General features: G+C 42.0%; 1 protein-coding gene and 1 non-coding gene across 3 annotated transcripts in view; both read right to left on the bottom strand.

Moving 5' to 3' along the window:
• Window positions 1-16,727, bottom strand: part of MINDY1 (MINDY lysine 48 deubiquitinase 1) — a 45,814-nt gene extending 29,087 nt beyond the window's left edge. Inside the window, exons 1-4 of one of the 2 annotated variants that reach the window (XM_069218513.1) lie at window positions 16,555-16,727; window positions 11,466-11,549; window positions 3,450-5,347; window positions 591-648 (exon numbers count right to left, since the gene is read on the bottom strand). In XM_069218513.1, coding sequence (XP_069074614.1) covers window positions 591-648; window positions 3,450-4,091 — 700 coding nt within the window. In that variant the 5' untranslated portion in view covers window positions 4,092-5,347; window positions 11,466-11,549; window positions 16,555-16,727. The remainder of the gene's footprint in view (window positions 1-590; window positions 649-3,449; window positions 5,348-11,465; window positions 11,550-16,554) is intronic. The other variant, XM_069218515.1, reaches the window with a different exon arrangement.
• LOC138268898 (Z30 small nucleolar RNA) lies at window positions 275-364 on the bottom strand. Its single transcript, XR_011200189.1, has one exon. It is a non-coding gene; the product is annotated as a Z30 small nucleolar RNA (small nucleolar RNA).
• Window positions 16,728-18,182: the final 1,455 nt, after the last annotated feature.

The raw sequence follows: 18,182 nt of genomic DNA, 5'->3' as shown, positions 1-18,182 counted from the left end.
GTCTCATTAGAACATTTGAATTGTGGAAGCTCTGTTGAAAACAATGAAGCGAAAATACAGGTTTCCATGCCAAACAACAACACACAAACATACCCATACATTTGAAATTATCTAATTTAAAGTCTTCCAAAGCAAGGTAGAAAAATAAACCAACTTCCTGTTAAAAACCATTAGGACAACTTTTTTTTTTAAATGAAAAAAAGGCAGTAAATGAGACAGGGAAATAGTACTCGGGAACAGGGTCCACACCTCGAGAGACAATGATAATCAGCTTCAGCTCAGAGAGAAGATTACGTGCTCACGTCCTGGTCAGAGCCTAATAACCAGCACTACCAGGTCAGACACATCCAACTCATCATAGCTTCCCCTGCAAACCCTAGCTTCAGTTAACACGTTCCAGCCTGTTCCAATATTACTGGATGCACTGACTGAAGTCAAGAGATCATCCACATGTAATGAAACACAGCAGCAACCAATTTAAAATCTATAGAACATATATTATCCGATCAATGCTTTTTCTTACACGTCCTATAGCCTATGATTTTAGCAAAGCCACAACTCAAGTAAAAAACAGACAAATCGCCACTCACCGAGATAAGCCATCAACTCCTCAGATGTGATCACTTCCTTTTGTGGAGGCAACTTCACCTAAAACCAGAGAAGCAAACACTAAATGTATTTTTTTTCTTCTTAAGAAAAAAAGCACTTCATAGTGTGGTATTCTTGTATATAAGATCAGAAACAGTTTTCAAGAAAAGTGTGGAACAATTAAAAATGATTAGCAAAGGATTAAGTCTTGGGGTGTCCAATCTGGAGGCCCAAAGTCAAGCAGGTTTTTAGGACTGCCACATAAAATAGATTTACATGTAATTAATCTAAAAGCAACATGTATACATAACCAATGGTTTAACTGAAAGTCTATTCTTCACCTGGCCTCTCTAGATCTAGGTTTCACAATTTCTGGACTACCCGATTTAATCAAGTTGGACCCTAGGAGTAGAACTTGGTCTTCTCAACACAGAAATCACTCATCATTATTTCTCATACACAGACCTAGATAATCTACCTATGCTAAACATTTAAAAGTGCCAAAGCACCAGCAACTAGAAACAGGTTTTTGTTCCACCAAGCAACCTTGTTAAAAACAAATCATGGTTATGTAATATAGATTATGGTGTTCCTTTTCAGAACTTCACCCATTATTTCAGAAACAAAAGGAGGCAACGTTGAAGTTAAGTAGGTACACATTCCTTATGACAGCAGCCTTTTACACATACCAGTGTTTGCGCATATCTAATGCACAATCTTGGACTGTTGTAGTGAAATGTGTGTTTTGACCACTGACTTTGTGTTGCACCACTTTGCATCTGGCTTAGCTGTCCAGCGTTCAATAGTTACAGACTCCATTTTGTATTCAGTTTAGCCTTAACTTTATTCTGCCTATTGACGTTATCATAATATTACACACTGCCATGCTAAAGGCTGCCAGTGATTTTCCACAATGTCAGTCTGTTTTCGTGCTTTTTTCTCACCAAGGGCTTTGGTTGATAAGAATGTACTCAGACAGCAGGGAACAGCCTTGCTTTGACTTGACATCTTGGGATTGTGGCCAAATCCCAACGTGTTCTTTTCAAAGCATACCTAAACTAGCCAGCATGTTTGAATACTTCTTGCGCAACTTGAGGGGTTTTTCCATAAAGCACCTTTTTTGGTTTTTAAGATATAAAAGAGGCCCAGTTCTACAGTAGGAGATTCAGAGACCTCAATCAGGATTCAGACATCGGATACTCGATACAGATTTCCTGTGAGGGTAGAGATCTCTTTCTCAGTCGAACGGGGTCATCGGGTTGCTGGAAGAAGAAAGATGAAGCACCTGACAGGACCTATGGTGATGCATTTTTAATTCATTATTTGCTTTGCATTATAATATAGATAGCAGTGAAATAATAAATGTCTTCTTTGGACTAAGATGTGCATTCCAGAGATTTTTTTTGTCAGTGCATGGAGTAGTTAAGCTCGGCCATTAGTGAAAAGCAAAACTGTCAAGTTTGTAGCCATGTAAAAAAATAAATAAAAAAAAAAAAAAAAAAAAAAAAAAAAAACACACACAATGTGTGGCAAAACACTTGAAGCCATTCCCATTTTCACACTGTAGGGTTTTAAAGCAGTGGAGGAGGAAGTGATTGCTTTGGAAAAACCTACTATGAACTCAGTGTGATATGCTAACTGTGTGGCAAAAAGAGAATATTGTGGTGGCGCACAGTCAGATGTGGGGCCTAAAATTTGATGTGTTGTAAAACAAGTGAGCTGATAAAGCTGGGGTCAGGGGACAACAGACTGCAGTGGTCAGGGACAAGCGGGCAGTGGCTGATGGAGCTGGGGTCAGGGAAAGGGTGGAAGAACAAACTGATGAAGCTGCAGACAGGTCAGAGGGTGGAAGCTAGAGCAGAAATACTGAGCTGTAGATACTGGGAGGTGAAAAAGCATGTTTGAGCTGTGGCCCTTGTGGATGTGGAAGGCCCAATAGAACTGTAGCAAGGGGGACCAACAGAGCTGCAGACTGAGAGGGAACAGGGATGACAAAGCTGCTGCCAGTAGAGAGGTAGACAGCAGAGCTTCAGACAAAGAGGAAGAAGGGTGGTTGACAAAGCTGCAGCCAGGGTGGAGGGAAGACGACTAGGAGTTAGTCACAGCATGTGTCTAGTCGAGAAGTAGAATCTGCAAGGGGTTTTACTGTAAATTAAAAGAGGCAGAGGATGGGAGAATGCTGAGCTCAAACTGGGGTCTTAACAAAGGGTCTCGGATGGAGCTCTGGTCGGATGAGGAGACGAAGGCAGCTAGCTGAACTGGGATAAAGCAGTGATCAATGGAGGAGAAGGAGAGTGTTGGACCTTGGTTCAGATAAGAAAGAATCAGGGCTAGAGCTCTGGTAAGAGTAAACAGGGGAGTCTGGGCTGTTGATTTGAGTAGTAGAAGTATGGATTGCAGCTGCAGTTAGAAAGGAGGAGGATTTCTGAGTGGAGGTAGAGAGCAACAGATCTAGAGCGGAGCTCTGGTCAGAAGAGACCATCCTCAAGTTTGAGCTGTGGTTAGAGTGGGGAGTGTGTGGGCTGGAACTCCGGTCAGGAGTTTGGTTTGAAACCTTAGTCACTGAAAGAAGGGTTTTCTTGCGACATAGAAGGTGTAGTCAGAAATGGGGTCTGCTCTAATAATTGTAAATGTTCTGCACTGAAAAACCAAGAATGTAACTAACTACCAAACCGATGCAATGCACAAACTTATGGACAGTGTGGTCTCAGTGTCACAATTTAAAAGCGGTTTTACAAGGAATTACAATTTCTATACCGTATACATCTGGACACAATACTGGTTCCCAAATAGTATAAAATATCCTGTAAGTTGCAACTGTACATAGCACCTAATGAAAGAGGATACGGCTTGGTGCCTACCTTCCACCGCAGGAAGAGGATGTTCATGATGGCCAGCAGAGGGCAGGGGCCATTCTCACTTTGAGTAATGATGGGTGTTCGTTCCCCTTTCCAGTTGATCCACTTCACGAAGTAGTAATCTGTTTCTGGTTCATTCCCTGGAGACCTGGAAGCAATGGCATCAGAGGCCTCGTGGGGTCCGCATGCACCAACACCTGAAGAAATACTTTGCGGAGATGGAAGTGCAGCCTCTCCTTCAGTACAATTCTTTGCCAATTGCTGATCTTCCTTTCCTGTCTCAAGTTCTTCCTGCTGCAGGGATCCAGCCTGCTGCCCGGCCTCAGCATCGGATACCGAGGTAGAGCCTAGAGACTCGGCCTGGGGCTCAGAATCGGTTTCTGAATTTCGAGGACAAGACGACTCATCTGTTATGGTGTTTTCTTGCTCTTCCACTAGACTCTCAGAATCCAGCACTGATGATTCCTTTACACTTTTGGCTGAGCTGCATTCAGCTTTGACTAGTATCTCTTGGTTAGCGTGTGGCTGGTCACCATCTCCAGCAACAAAGGCTTTTTTTGCAGGAGTTGCAGCCATCTGGGGGTCATCAGGTTTAGGGGACTTCATGTCTTCACCATCCCCATGCTCCCTCGTTGGACACTCCATTTGTCAAGGTGAGAGGCGCCGCCTTCTCTAGTCCGTTAGAAATAAATTAAAAAAAAAAAATACAATAAAATACTTTCAATCCCAGCTTGCTTTCTGGTGACTGAAAAGCTAAAGTGCCTTAGTCATACACAGTTCACTTATTGGCAGTAGATGCCGAGAGCCCACAGCTTCACCCCTGCTGAACTTTGCCTTTATGTACTCTGTGAAGATTTTCAACCCAATAAATAGGCTTGTACTCTAAAGTTTTCCAAGGCAACTGAATTCATGACAAAAAAAAAAAAAAAAACACACGAACAAGCTCTCCGCCCAGACTCCAAAAAAGCATTAACTCAGATCAATAAAGAGAAAGGAGATGCTGCTCACACTCCCTTCTTAGGATCGACATATAAGCCAGAGCAACTAAGATACTGCTTTAAGAAAAACAAAAACAAAATAACATTTTCTTTCACACTGTACCCTGATATTACTTATTTTTTACTGGCTGGGAAAACAAACATCAAAGGGGCACTTGGATATTTTCTGTAACCAGTTGTTTGATTGTCCACAAGCTTAAGAAATGGACTGTGCTGTTCCTGTATTCTGGCTTTGCCCTGAGTCAGAAATTTTTGGGGGTTGGGTTTCGTAGGCACTTAAGTCCTGAAGGGTAAGATGAAAAGCCTCCTTTTTGTATTTGGTCCGCAGGGTGTGCCAAAGCCTTGTATGGCCTATCATTGATTTAGTTCTTTACAACCTGATCTCTGTAATAATTTATAGGATAATCTTGCTGTCAGTTGCACAGATAGCACCTAGCATCGCATATTACAGGTAATAGAAAAACCTCCACTGAGAAATTAACGTGCTTCAAAATCGAGAATCTGAGCCAACTGACCAAAAAGGCGAGCTCTGTCAAGCTATTAAAAAATTATAAACAAAAATATACTTAAAAATAATCTATTAACACTAAAGCTAGTTAAATGGTTCATTAAAAATATATTTCTGCGAGTTTGCTCTTGTGCCACTTGATCGTGCGATCAGAAGTTGAGTGTTTGTCTCTTCCTTTCACTTCTCTTGAAATGTCTCTACAAATATCATAGGTCTTGGGACTGAACTGATAGCGCTGGTCTAGTCCATTGCGTTGTCTTTCTTTGCCGAGTTCTCTCAGTCACGATAGATGGCCTGGTTCTGGTTTCAGCTAAGTGGGTCCCGCTTCGTCACCTGCTGGAGGACACTACTTTCAAATTCAGATGCATTTCTGAGCCTTGACAGTGAAAGCCAAACTGCAATGAAAGAAAGGCACAAATGAAACAGTGGGGACTTCACTTGGTGCAAGAGGGTTGAGGGTTTGGAACTGAAATTTGGTTATCAACACATAAATATTAGCAGAAATAAACTATTCAACTGACCTAGCAAAATACAGCGTTCAAAACCAATGTGTCCATAATAGTTGTCAAGCAAAACATCAACCCCAAGCAGGTTTTACGACTGCTGAACTGACAGGGCGAATACGTATCAACTCCAAACAACTAGTTTAAAGGGCAAGCACACGTATGCATGCACAAAGACGCTCACACTGGTGTCAAATGTCACATTTGCATGTTTACGGTGTTGTCTGTAAATACTCTGGCCTGCCTAAGGCGATGGTTGGAAATGGACAGTATCACATGGTGACCAAGTGTAAGGTTCTCGCAGAGATAATGATTAGTATGCCTGTCAGCAGTCATGTGCATCACTTCCTCGGCTACCTGGAGACAAGGTATTTCAGGATGGACCTGCAAAATTGGGGGAACAGCAAACTGGAGAGACACCAGTAAGCAGTGAGTTACCTTATTCAGTTGAGATCCTGAGACCCCCTTCTTGGCCATCTCCATCTTCACTTGAAACAAAATAAGTTTTGTTAGAACTGTTCTTCAGCATGTGCTCCGGGGCTCTTTAGGAGTTCTTGTGGGAGAACAGTCTCACATCAATGAGGTGGTAGGACGTACTCTTCTGCTCCAGCAAGAAAAGACACTTGCGGCAGAGAGCGTTTTTTCTTCCCCATCAACCTTATAATTCTCCAAGTAATGTTACAGTGATCCCCTCCTCCAAAGCTAGGAAAGTTCTAGAGGGTCCCCTTCTCCCAATGCCCTCTTTCTTCAGCTGTGAGAAGTGCTCTGGAGGTTCTTCCTGAGGGTCCCTGCATCTTGCAGCCCACTTTTTAAGGTTTCAAGGGGCAATACGTGACTGAAGAGAGGCTCACAAATGGCGCAGACATAATGTATTTATTGGAGCTTCAGGGAATAATTAGGCAGGGAAAACAGCAAAGAATCAATTGTCAAGTATACATGTGGCATTCCATTTTCTACATTACATTCTAAATCTGGAACCGTTAGCACGCTGTCCACTAACCATAAACAAACAAGTAACAATCATCCCATTATGTGCCACTGCTTCCTCTGGTAGACTGGGAGAGACCATGAAGTACCTTCTATTATAATTGACCCATCAAAGGAGAATGGAGTTTTTGATTCACCAACATCAGGGTAGGAGTCCTCTGCTCGGATAAAAACATTGTGTTTTATGTTATACAAAACTTTCTTTCATTTATGCAGGTTATTTCAGCCAACCATTTGCTGCGTGATGTTCAAAATAAAGGGAAAGGTTTCTTACTATCCTGTCACAGTACAGACCACTAGCTTTAAAGCAGGCAAATATCCCAAGGTCTAAGAGGCCCCTGGGTTAAACTAGAAAAAAAAAGAATCTAACCCAAGAGTCTACTTCTAAATTCAGATAAGATACAAACACACATTCTTCTCCCAACACTAGGAGAAACCATTCTCCCAACAATTCCTGTTGGGAAAATCATTCTGCACCCAAAACAGATCTAATCATGCTGCTAAGAAAGACCAATTTACACAAAAAAAGACTGACTATATTATGTGGCAAGAAAAGATAAGTTATGCAACACACATTATGCACATTATGTTTAAGTATTATTTGTAAATAAAGTGATCATTATGGGGAAAACACCACAGAGATGCACAATTTCAGTGGTTCGAATGTACCCCTACAATCTAGGGGGGCTGGGGATAGGAGGGTTGAAGTTCAAATTAGGAGAGCAGGGACGTCAATTGTTTCACCTGTCCTACTGAGCAAATGGGGCTAAAGTCTGGGAAAAACAACAGTTCCAATTCATTTATGTGTTTCACCGTTGGAGAAAGAACCCTACTTTAAACTGAGAGGTGGTCATTTTTTTTTTTTTTAATTATATTACCCTGCTTTGAAAGACAATGCTGTGAATAAAATATAAGTATGGCACACAACAATATTGTTTGTTTTATTCAAATGCACAATTGTTTTTTTTTAGTGGGCCCACAATACAGAACAGAGGCACTTTAAGTTGTTGATATAAGGCAAGTCCTTAAAGTATGTGCCCACACGGATCAGGTAGAGTGCCCACCCCTGTCCTAGTGTTAGACCGTGCGGAAACCCACATCCAAAAGTGCCACACACTTAAGGTAGTTCAGTAAGTGGGAAAAAATGGGATTCACATTTATCAAAAAAGCACACACAGGTCACAATTCACCAAATACTCAACCTTAACAGAGTTATTCCAAGGGGTTGAATAGAACCCTTTACCTGCTTCCACACTGAGGCCAGGATTTGAAAACATTCTGCTATAGAATTACAAGGAGGGATGGGTAAAACTATATTATGGTAAATAAATATAACATAATTAAAAAAAGGAAATAAATACTGCATGGTGCAACCATGCTGTAGATTCAAGACACCCCTTTGAAAATTAAATTGAAAGCTTCATCTAAAAGACATTTCCTGTTACAATCTCACACTATAGAATAGGATATCTGAGCCAAAGTCCACTGGTCCCAAATTTTGTTTGAAAAAAAAAAAAAATTGAAAGAAACAACATTAAACAGATAATCGTTTTGTGGACTGTAAGAAACAACCGCTTTAAAATAAAAAAAGTTGTTTACAGTACGAGTGAAAGTTCGATATGCCACTGACAAAAAGGGTCACTTCTCATTACACAATCCACTCAGGATCCAAATCGGTAACCCTTCAAATAAACTGCTTCCAAGCATAATGTCCACAAGGACAAGCAACATAATTGACAATATACCATATTAGCTCAGAAGGAAGCAGTACAGATTTTCTAATTATTGTCTTTCCTGTGCAACACTCAAGCCCTCTAGTTACCTCAGAGCAGCAGGGTGATCAGCACACTCTCAGCAAGGTGACTGGTGCCAGAGTGTTAAAAAGCAGAAAACCAAAGCAAATAACGAAGTCTGCAACATGCAATTCCCATGATGTAATGTCATACGACTCAGACAGAAGGCAGGCACATTCAGAAGGGAGGTGCATTGTACTAGAATCACTCCCAGATGTCCTACTTTGTGATACTGGACTGAAATTGGCATAAACTGCAGGACTTACAACGGGTGTCAGATATTCTTTTTGCTCATGTTTATCTTTCTGGAACGACAAAAATCCTATGATCATAGAACACCATACTGAAGTCAGTGCTAGCGTACAATAAAAGGCAATTATCTAAAAGACTATTTATTCTTGAACAGGAGGTGCTTCGCAATGCCTTATGAAGCTACTAATTGAAGCATCCATCTGACCCGGCCATGCAATTCACAATGGGACAGCCATGGACTGAGGCTGGGATAAGCTTCCTTTGAAGAGAAGATTAATCTTGGTTCACAATTTTCTCTGAGCCTCGGCTCAAACATCAACTCTGTCTTGCGGCAGCTTTAAAATCATATGTAAAGACTACCTCAAGAGAGACATTAACCAAAATCTTTCATGCCAACAGAACTACATTCTTATTAATACACCAGGTCACCACTGGGAAATATGTTCCCCTTTATTGTTCAGTGGCTTTTTCAAGTAGGACAATGTGCCAACTTGCACAACGTTAACTAGATTAAAAAAAAAAGATACATTTAAGCAATTGTGATGGCTTAGAAACTCATCTGCAGGTGCACATCTCCATTAATAGTGTAATAATATAGTATTTAATCTTGAGTTCTCAGGTGCTCCCAGAGAGGTGAAATGGCCATCACACACCACACAACAGGTATTATTCCAGAATTGCAAACTAAAACCCTAGGGTGACAGGCATATTAAGTACAATTAGTACTTGCACTCTGCAATATGGCGGCCCTTTGTTATGTATTTAACCTATTTTAGATGAGGAATAAGTCTGGACTTTGGAATATAGTCCTTTCTTTATTTTGAGCATATATACACAGTTTCAAGATGGCACCCGTGTATTACACCAGCGCTTGGGCCCCTACAGACGTTACGACTGATACTGAATTAAGGAGAGTAAATAACAAATTCAATTCTCTAGTTTTTGGATGATATCTGGACATTTTTAGCAATCTGACTTCTTATTACAAGAAGAAATCACAGGATGGTGATTTTTGTTTATAATATTGAGGTACTACTCTGCGCAGCACCCCATATTACTTTTGGATACGACTGTGGTTCTATGGTGATGAGACCCTTGTATAACTGTAGGTTACTGCAGTTTATGGGGACGGACATTTGCATTTTTGATGATATGGCTCAGCACTTAATATTAATACAAGGCTCGGATTTACTAGCTGGAATTTGTATGGCTTTCTAGGAAGTGTTAACTCGTTTGACTATAATGAAGTTGGGATTTATTGACTCTGTTTTACTGATGAAATTGAGCACACATTTGCCTAACTAGTTTGGATTTATTTTCCCAATCTTCTGATGGGCCTCTGATGTTCTGTGATCTTGTTTTCATATATATTTCTTTCCATTATATCTCATTTACAAGGAGCGAGGATTTATTTTATGCGTTTGATAAGCATTCTAACATATCACTGTAGACAAGATTCTCATGCATCACTCATGGGCATGTCACTTATCTCTCTGATGATGCTCTTGCACACAGATATGGATGGATCCTAGGCACGAATGAGAACTATGGGTTGTTTTGGGGCTTTTTGACTTGTTTGGTGAGCATTAGAACGTATAATTTCCAACAAGAATTCTATTACTTATTATTTTGCACACACCTATTGACTTGTCTTAGGCATGGGTGATATTTATGAGTTGTTCTGGGGATTTAACTTTATTCATATTGGATGATTTTCCACTATGTTTAAGGTTTTATTTTCTCTGGATGCTGTGTACTTTAAATGATGGACATATACTCATCTTATATGTAGAATTGCCTTATCTATCTTTGATGATTAATTGATGTATTATATGATTTTTAGCCCTGAGAAAGTCTGTTACAAGTAAAACGTGTTGCCTACAGTGGAAAAGTAAAGGAATAAACAATTATCTATATCAGTCAAGATTTGGACTATTGTATTTTGGAGCTGGAGGGTTTCAGTTTTCAATTCTGGTAGACAGAACTAGAACAAACTCCATATCCAACTTGAATTAGCAGCTGAACTACCCAGAAACCGCTTCAAAACCCAAAATGTCCACATTTCTAGAAGCTGTGTGTAAATGAATATGGTGCCATCACAGGGTCACCTCTCGGATTTCTCTCTGTGGTGGGAAATACATTTTTTTCAGATAAACACAAAGCTTTGGATTTGAGAAGAATGGCATGTGAGTAACACAGTCTGCTTGAGGTTCCTATGTGCAATACTACACAGTATTCAGTGGAAAGACAGGTGGGCAACCCCGATTTTTAATTTTTCCACTCAGCTACATCCTAAACTGACCAACAGCACAGCTTTAGTCATGAAGGAATATTTGTTTTGTATTAAGCAATGACTCTTAAAACTCCACTACAGCACTGACTGGTGCAATAATATGATGGTTAAATATCTCAAAACTGTATCAATGCGGTAATAGTGCATATATTTGCACTCTCAACACTGTTCCCTAATGATAAAAACGTATATTTAGTCAGGCTAAACAAAGGTACATGTGCAAACTTTTATGAGAAGGACAAAGACAGAGAAGGTGTGCTTGTGCACCCATAGATCCAAAGCCAAATACAAAACCTAGAGAATTGAAACATAGCATGCACGCTAAGAGGAATCTGGCATCTGTTTTTTGCTCAAACGTTTTATTAATTGGGATGCTACTTGCATTCATGCTTCGATAAATTGTAATTTACATGTGTAAATTGTGTTAGTATCAACTCTGTGAAAAAATGCAGATCACAGGCAACAGGCTTGACTGCCTACCAAATAGACTAATACCTCCAAATGCCTCTGAAGCAATTATTGCTCCTGATCCTAATGCCAAGCCACTTGGGATCTCATGTTGCTCTGTTTTACTGGTTTTGGAAGTGCTGTCCGCAAACAAACATTGTACTCCAAGGGAACACAGAAAAGTAGCATTGCATCTCTCAATCCACAACGATTTTCAGATTTGGTTGTCACAACTCACATTTGGAAGATAGAACAGCAGTATTATTTCTCATTCCAGGAGTTCTCACAGCCATCCATAATTGGTGCTTTTACAAGGGTCGTTCTGAAAAACAAAATGAAGACATAGGGGAATGTGAGATCTAATGCAAGAAAGCACTTAAACATTTGGGCTGGGAGTTTTAAATCCCAAGCAAAAGCTTTAAATACTTGCTGAGAGCGAAGAGTAACAGTATGTATTACAGAAACAAACACATACATTATTCAAGATAGGAAATACATAAAAACAAGGAAATGCACTTCAAAAATTACGTGTGGCCCAACGCAACATGCACTTAAGACAAATCCCCTGGGGCGACTACTGAATAAAATCAAACGAAAAAACAATTATCAAGCATGATAAACTATAGTATTTAATGGTCTCAATAATGCACACAGCAATGTAAAGAAACTACAATTTAGTATTTAAACAAAAGCTCAGGCTCTGCATAATGTCTGGCATCCGCTCAGATCTGGGGAAAGAGTGAGCTTTGATGACCCACTCAGAGGTTTGGTGAAATTTAATGAGGAGCGACACTGGCAGGGCCTAGTCATTTATAGAGCATTCATCTGACACTCAAGTGCCCAGAGACCATCTCGGCAGAACCCTAGAAGCATCCATTAATTCAATGCTCTCATCTGGAAGCAAATCACGGATGAAACAATCTTAGCGGCTATCTACCCAGTTTAAACCCACCACAGGTTGACTGAGCCAAAGAAAAATTTAAGTGACAGATCAGAAGGTTGCATTTCATAACTCGCCAGCCTGTGTTGTGCAACACAGCAGTTTGTGACGACTGTCCTAGTTACAAGAAGATGCTGCTCTGACAAACCCACAATGTCGACCTTGGCTTGGAGGCGGGGTGGACAGATCCATAGCTCAGGGACCCTAACAAGCATGATGTGAAGAGAAGACAGACTGGTCAATAGAACTATTGAGAAATCTCCTGATAGCCCATTACCTCGCTAGGCCATTAAGATTGGGGTAGAGTGAGTCTCCCTACTCCTCCCCCCCACACTGACACTCTTTTCTTAATTTATCAATGTGTCAGTCAGTAAACAGGTATGAAACAGACGCTCACACCACCCTACTGCCTCCTTCAGTGTTGTGAGCTCACCATGTACATAAGTGAACAAGTTCTACTATCCGTTTCAAGAATTTGGTCAAACGAGTCCTTTACCTTCTACTACATGCATTTTGACTTTAGACAAGAAGCTCTCCACTTATCTCCTACAACTGCACGGCCTAAAATGAACATGTCCTGCCTCACCGGACCCTCATGGAGCATACCATGCATTATGAACAATGTACAAAAAAAATACTTAGCCATTTAGAATAACTACTGCATTTTAGGAGCTAGTTCGCACACTAATTTGTTTTTAAACTTCACAAATTCAGCTCCATCTTATAGTGAAACACCGAAGCCCTGAATTATTCTGCACACTTACAATCAAAATGGTGCACTTCATTTTGAGGGTTAATATTTCTTCTGAGCAAATGTGTTGCACAGAATAGATACACTCTAGGATAAATACCAATGTTCACATGCAATTAGGGTACACAAATTCCCATTAGTGTTAAGAGTGCTTACATTTTAAAAGTCCACCTGCTAGGTCGAGGTATTTCCACCTCACAATCTTGTTCATATGTGATAGCAATGATGTGTGGGTAACTTTGAGGTTCACTTGATAAAAATGTCCTTTGATATGCACCTTATTGGTGAATGGACCTCTGTTCATGGCAGATCTGATGTAGTTTACAGGGTACCAATAAAGTATAGTCAAACGTCCTTAACTGTAGGCCGTTTGCTATGTGCTTGCTTTTTGGGGAGACCAAAGTAGCTAATGTTCATAGGACTATATTGTGTATAGGTCTCAGGATCGTACTGCAGTTCAGCATGCTCCGTTAAAAGGCGAGTTGAAGATGACTCCGAGGTTACAGTTTTTATTAGATGATGTCTTTAATTGTTCGAAACCCAAAAATTACTTTGGTTAAGAAAAACATCTATGACAGGGATATTTGATTTTGACAAACATGTAGACAATTGGAGCACATATACACACACACCAGCCTTTCCAAGTTGTAGCGGTGACATGGGTGACACCCTGAATCTTGACTGTGCGATGAATCTGGATGTCATCAAGGTACAAACAGAAATGTTATGTTAAAACTTGAAAAGCCTAGTGTATGGATACAGAGGCCGAACAGAAGCTGGGAAAGGGAACATTGATCTACTGAGTATACCACACAAGATGTTGACTTTAACTAATCATACCCTGCTGGATTTGTCTTTCTGAGAAGGAGTAAATATAGTTCACCATAGTCCCTAACACTCTATTCTAAGGTATTGTTTTCTGTTCACACACCACAATTGTGTGTGCCTGTACCTTTTATTTAAGGGCCAATGCCACTTCTTGGAGGGAATTCATGCTACAAAATAAATTATACTGTTAACAAACACAGGGCCAGATTACGAGTTTGGCAGTTTTTTTAGACTGCCAAACTCGCGGTGGAGGTCAGACCGCTGCATTCCTTGCGGTTCGACTTCCAGATTACACTCCTGGAAGTCAGTCCACCAGGAGACCACCACACCGCCAGGATCGGGGATCTCAACGGGTTGTCGGTGGTCAAAGTTGTGGTCAGTCACGGCAGTGCTGAGTTCAGTACTGCCGTTCTGATCACGACTTCCCTTTCTGTCAGCCTTTTTATGGTGGGGAACCTGCCATGAAAAGGCTGGCGTAAAGGCAGTGCTAGGGGCCAGAGGGGGCCCATGCACTGCCTACGACATTGCTGTGGGCAGTGCAGGGGCCCCTCCGCCCAACACTCTCGGAATGCGTACTGGCTGTGGGGTGGAGGAGGACGGGGTTTAACTCCGGCCCTTTCCCCACAGCTTTGGCAGTCCGCTTGTCGGACTGCCAAAGTCATAATTAGGCCCATTGTTATTTATGTTGTTTTGATGTACAGCTTTTGCTACTATACCCAACAGTTTTTCTGTCACCCGATTTTGCGTCACTAGAGAACGCACCGTTGATAAACATGTTCCTTTCAAGTAAATATGAATTTGCTGCTCTTGCCACAATCTATAACCTGATGCATAATTTACTGATTTCAACAACAAACAAGCATTTGCAATGCAACACGTCTAGCATTTGCTCGAGTTAAAGCCATTAGCGTTGTAAACTCCTTACTGGACTTTCCTCACCATATAAATTGAAAGGAAAAAAATGAGCGCAATCGCACTATGTAAAACTTAGCCCAATCGTGGTGCGTGGAAAATAAAAAGATAAAGTAGTGCAGAAACCAGACTGAAAGCATGGAGCCTCGTATGGTTTCAGTAGCTGCCCGGTGCACTTGAGGAGGGCTAAACACTGGAAAAGGCATGACGTACGCATGCCTTTCACTAATGAAATCAAGCGGATTTTAAAAGGCAAGCCACGAACCAATGAAAGTGACAGGCGTGACATAGGTGTGGTTAAAAGCACAAAGAGAGATTACAACAGGGACGGAGCGCTTGTGCGCGGAACCCTAAAACCATTTCAGCTGACATGGGTCAAAAAACAGAAACTTACTGAGCTCAGAGAGCCAAGTCACACTTTGCAAAATCTAACTGCACACCTTTTATCCGATGACTCATCTATCAGGCACATAACAAGATGGCAATTTTGCCCACATTAGGCAAGGGAAAAGTACAATTTATACACTGTTTACCTCACAGACGCTATTTGTAAAGCAGCAGTTAGTTATGTTGATTGTGGCAAACCAAATCCATAACACATTGCATCTTTTTTAGGGTCTCACTCTGCAAACCTAAAGTGCCTCCTATTGAAACATGCACACCAAGTATAAAATATAATTTTTAGGACTATGACTCAGTGGAAAGGAAATTGCCATAGGATATATACTATTGCTAGAGAGGGTCAATACAAAATTCGTGACAACTTAGGAAGGTAACTGGAACACACTAAATAAATGAGGTACACATTTTATTGTGAAGGGGTTTATGGTTAAAGGTTGCTTTTCTACTCTGTGGAACACTGTAATTGTTTACACGTTCTGCTTTTTAATACGAAGGTTGAAATAACAGTGCTAACACAATTACTTTCCTGCCCTTCCATGCAAGACATTTTCCTGTTCAAAGGCATGTTGAAAAAGGCTTAGCTGCATGAATAGCTTCCTTTCCAAGGAATTAGAGTATTATTAACATAGCATCTGGGAGAGTAAAATCGCTACATTATAATGTCACACAATGCGTTGTATTGTGTCCATATATCCACATAAGATGACGAGTAACTTAGTCAGTCCCAGTACTTAATGAGGGCCTTAACTAAGAATTCCAATGCTTTTCTTTCAAGATTCAATGTACCCAAGTTATCTCACAAATCCGTGAAACAATAGGTACTCCGTAAATCTACGCTGTAGGACACCTTTTCAAACAATACTGCGTTTCCTTTATAAAAAAAATTTAAAAAAAACTCTGAGACTAAGATGTAGTGGTCTATTTGGTTTAAGTTTACCAAACAAAATTTAAACATATGTTAAATGGAATGATAGATTAAATAATTTAAATGGAAATAAGGGGTCCTCGTGACATGGAGTAATGTGGTAATCCTACTTAATACACCAACTGGAACGATGGCCATTCACCCAAAACAGCAACTTTATTTACCCGGGCTTCCTAAAAGTGTGCTCATTTTCTCCCTCTCTTCGAGAATGGTGTCTGAAATGGGTTTACGTTGCTAACCACAGTTGGGTGGGGTGTTGTGTAACTGAACCCACATCTGTTTGACCGCGCACTCCCTGGAGACGCAGCTTTTTGCCACGAATCCTTTCAAGCACTGGCGACTTGAAGTGGTTCAATGGCAGCACACTAAGACTACAAATCCCAGAATGCAACAGATTATCAGCTAATACCAAGAGCATGAAACGGAGTATCCCCACGGCGTGCAGCGGGTGTGGCAGCCACACTCCACTCCAAGAGGGCCCTGCTGCCCTGTTCACCAGGCCTCGGCCCGGCAGGGAGCGTTTCTATCCCCCCAGGAGGATGGTTATACACCCAGGGGGCGGTACTGACCTCCGGCTCAGGCGCGCCCGCTGTCCTCGGCGCCGGGGGCTCCTCGCTTCCCTGGTGTCCCGTCGGGGCCCCGGCCCGGGGTGCAACTCTTCCTCGGCCCGCTCGGGTCTTGGCTACGAGCACTCCTTGGTTGTTTTCCTTTTTCCAACCGAACGACGAGCGGCGACGGCAAGAGCGGGGACAGGGCGGAAGCACGGGCCGAGGCGACTCTGAGCAGCGCCCTCTGTCGGCGCGGAGGGATCATAACCACCGAGAGGAGGCCTGACCGTAGGCTGGGAGCCTGGCTCTCGTGAGCCCCCTGCCGGCGAGGTGGGGTTAGTGCGGGATGTGGAAACCAGGCCTGGTGCCGGGGGAGAGGAATGACAGGGAATGGGGAACAGGGACACAAGGGAGGTGGCTATGGTTGTCACCTTATCTACAAACATTACCGAACTTTTGTTAATGTTTTGATGCTATATGAAGGCCAAGATCTGGGATCGAAATAAGTGTTTGTCTTCACAGTACTATTTTTACAGAAACAATTCTTTCTGGCTTTGGACAAGTAACAATTTAGAAGTAGTTTAGACAGTTTTGAAACTATTCAAGTGATTTCTTCCTCTTTTTCTCTTTGTGAACATATTTTAAAAAATTTTTAAAAATCCCAACTTTGCTGATTTTTCTTATTTTTCTCTGTCTCGAACGTAAACATAATGGTCACATTGGGAAGAATACCAGCCCGACACGTAGAGGACTAGCTTACGGTAGCAACACAAAAGGATGGTGGACTTAGGGCAACTTTAGCAACACAAAAGAATGATGGACAGAGTGCTGAAACTTTTCAAACAGATATGGGTTTAATCTGTTATGTTCATCATGGGCTAGCCCATGATATGCGATCGGGTAGGGGTCCGTTAATAAATTGCCCCCTGGTTCTGAAGCACTTAGTGTGTCCCTTGACGAAGTACAAGAGTGAATAAAAAGGCCGAGGACAGCTTTCCTCGTGGCCAGTGACTAACCATCTGAGTAAGAGTAATGCTGCAGCACATTTTCAAAGGCCTACGACATCCCCACACTATCACAAATTGGCAACAAGGGAGTAGTAGTGTCCCGCATGATTTTCAACACACAGTGCTGCCCCGTCTACTCGCCTCCCGAACTCACCCGGCACCTGCTTCTTCATGACCCCTTCCTCCTGGCGTGGACGGCCTCCGGAGGTAAGCAAACCCTGCATTGGGTGGTGGGCCTGCCTTCATTCTCACCGGGAGCTCTGCTACGGGCTGCTGATCCTCATCACACGCCCCAACGTGGGCCTGTGGTAGCAGTTTCTGGTGCGGTGTGCTGGCAGCGTCTGCATCGCACGTTGGAGTGACGATGCTGCACCCTCCACCTGTGGTGTTGGGATGACCATGCCACCCAAGTTTGGACCCAGCCACATGAAAATCAGTCTTGACCCTGTTCCCCATGGGAACAGTCCAGCTCAAACTGCCAGGCCAGGTCCTCCCAGGACTGGAAACAAGCATCCCGGGACCGGTTTCAGGGTATCACTCTTCATCAGCCAGGCTAGCTTGAATCCAGTGGCACAGTAAGCACGGGACCCACATCTGGGCTAACTCTTCCCACTTAGGGCAACTTTAGCTACACAAAAGGAT

The sequence above is a fragment of the Pleurodeles waltl genome, chromosome 12, assembly GCF_031143425.1.
Source record: "Pleurodeles waltl isolate 20211129_DDA chromosome 12, aPleWal1.hap1.20221129, whole genome shotgun sequence".
In the NCBI taxonomy this organism is placed as follows: Eukaryota; Metazoa; Chordata; class Amphibia; order Caudata; family Salamandridae; genus Pleurodeles; species Pleurodeles waltl.
Note: the sequence above shows the minus strand (reverse complement) of the source record. Positions and strands in the feature narration are given on the sequence as shown.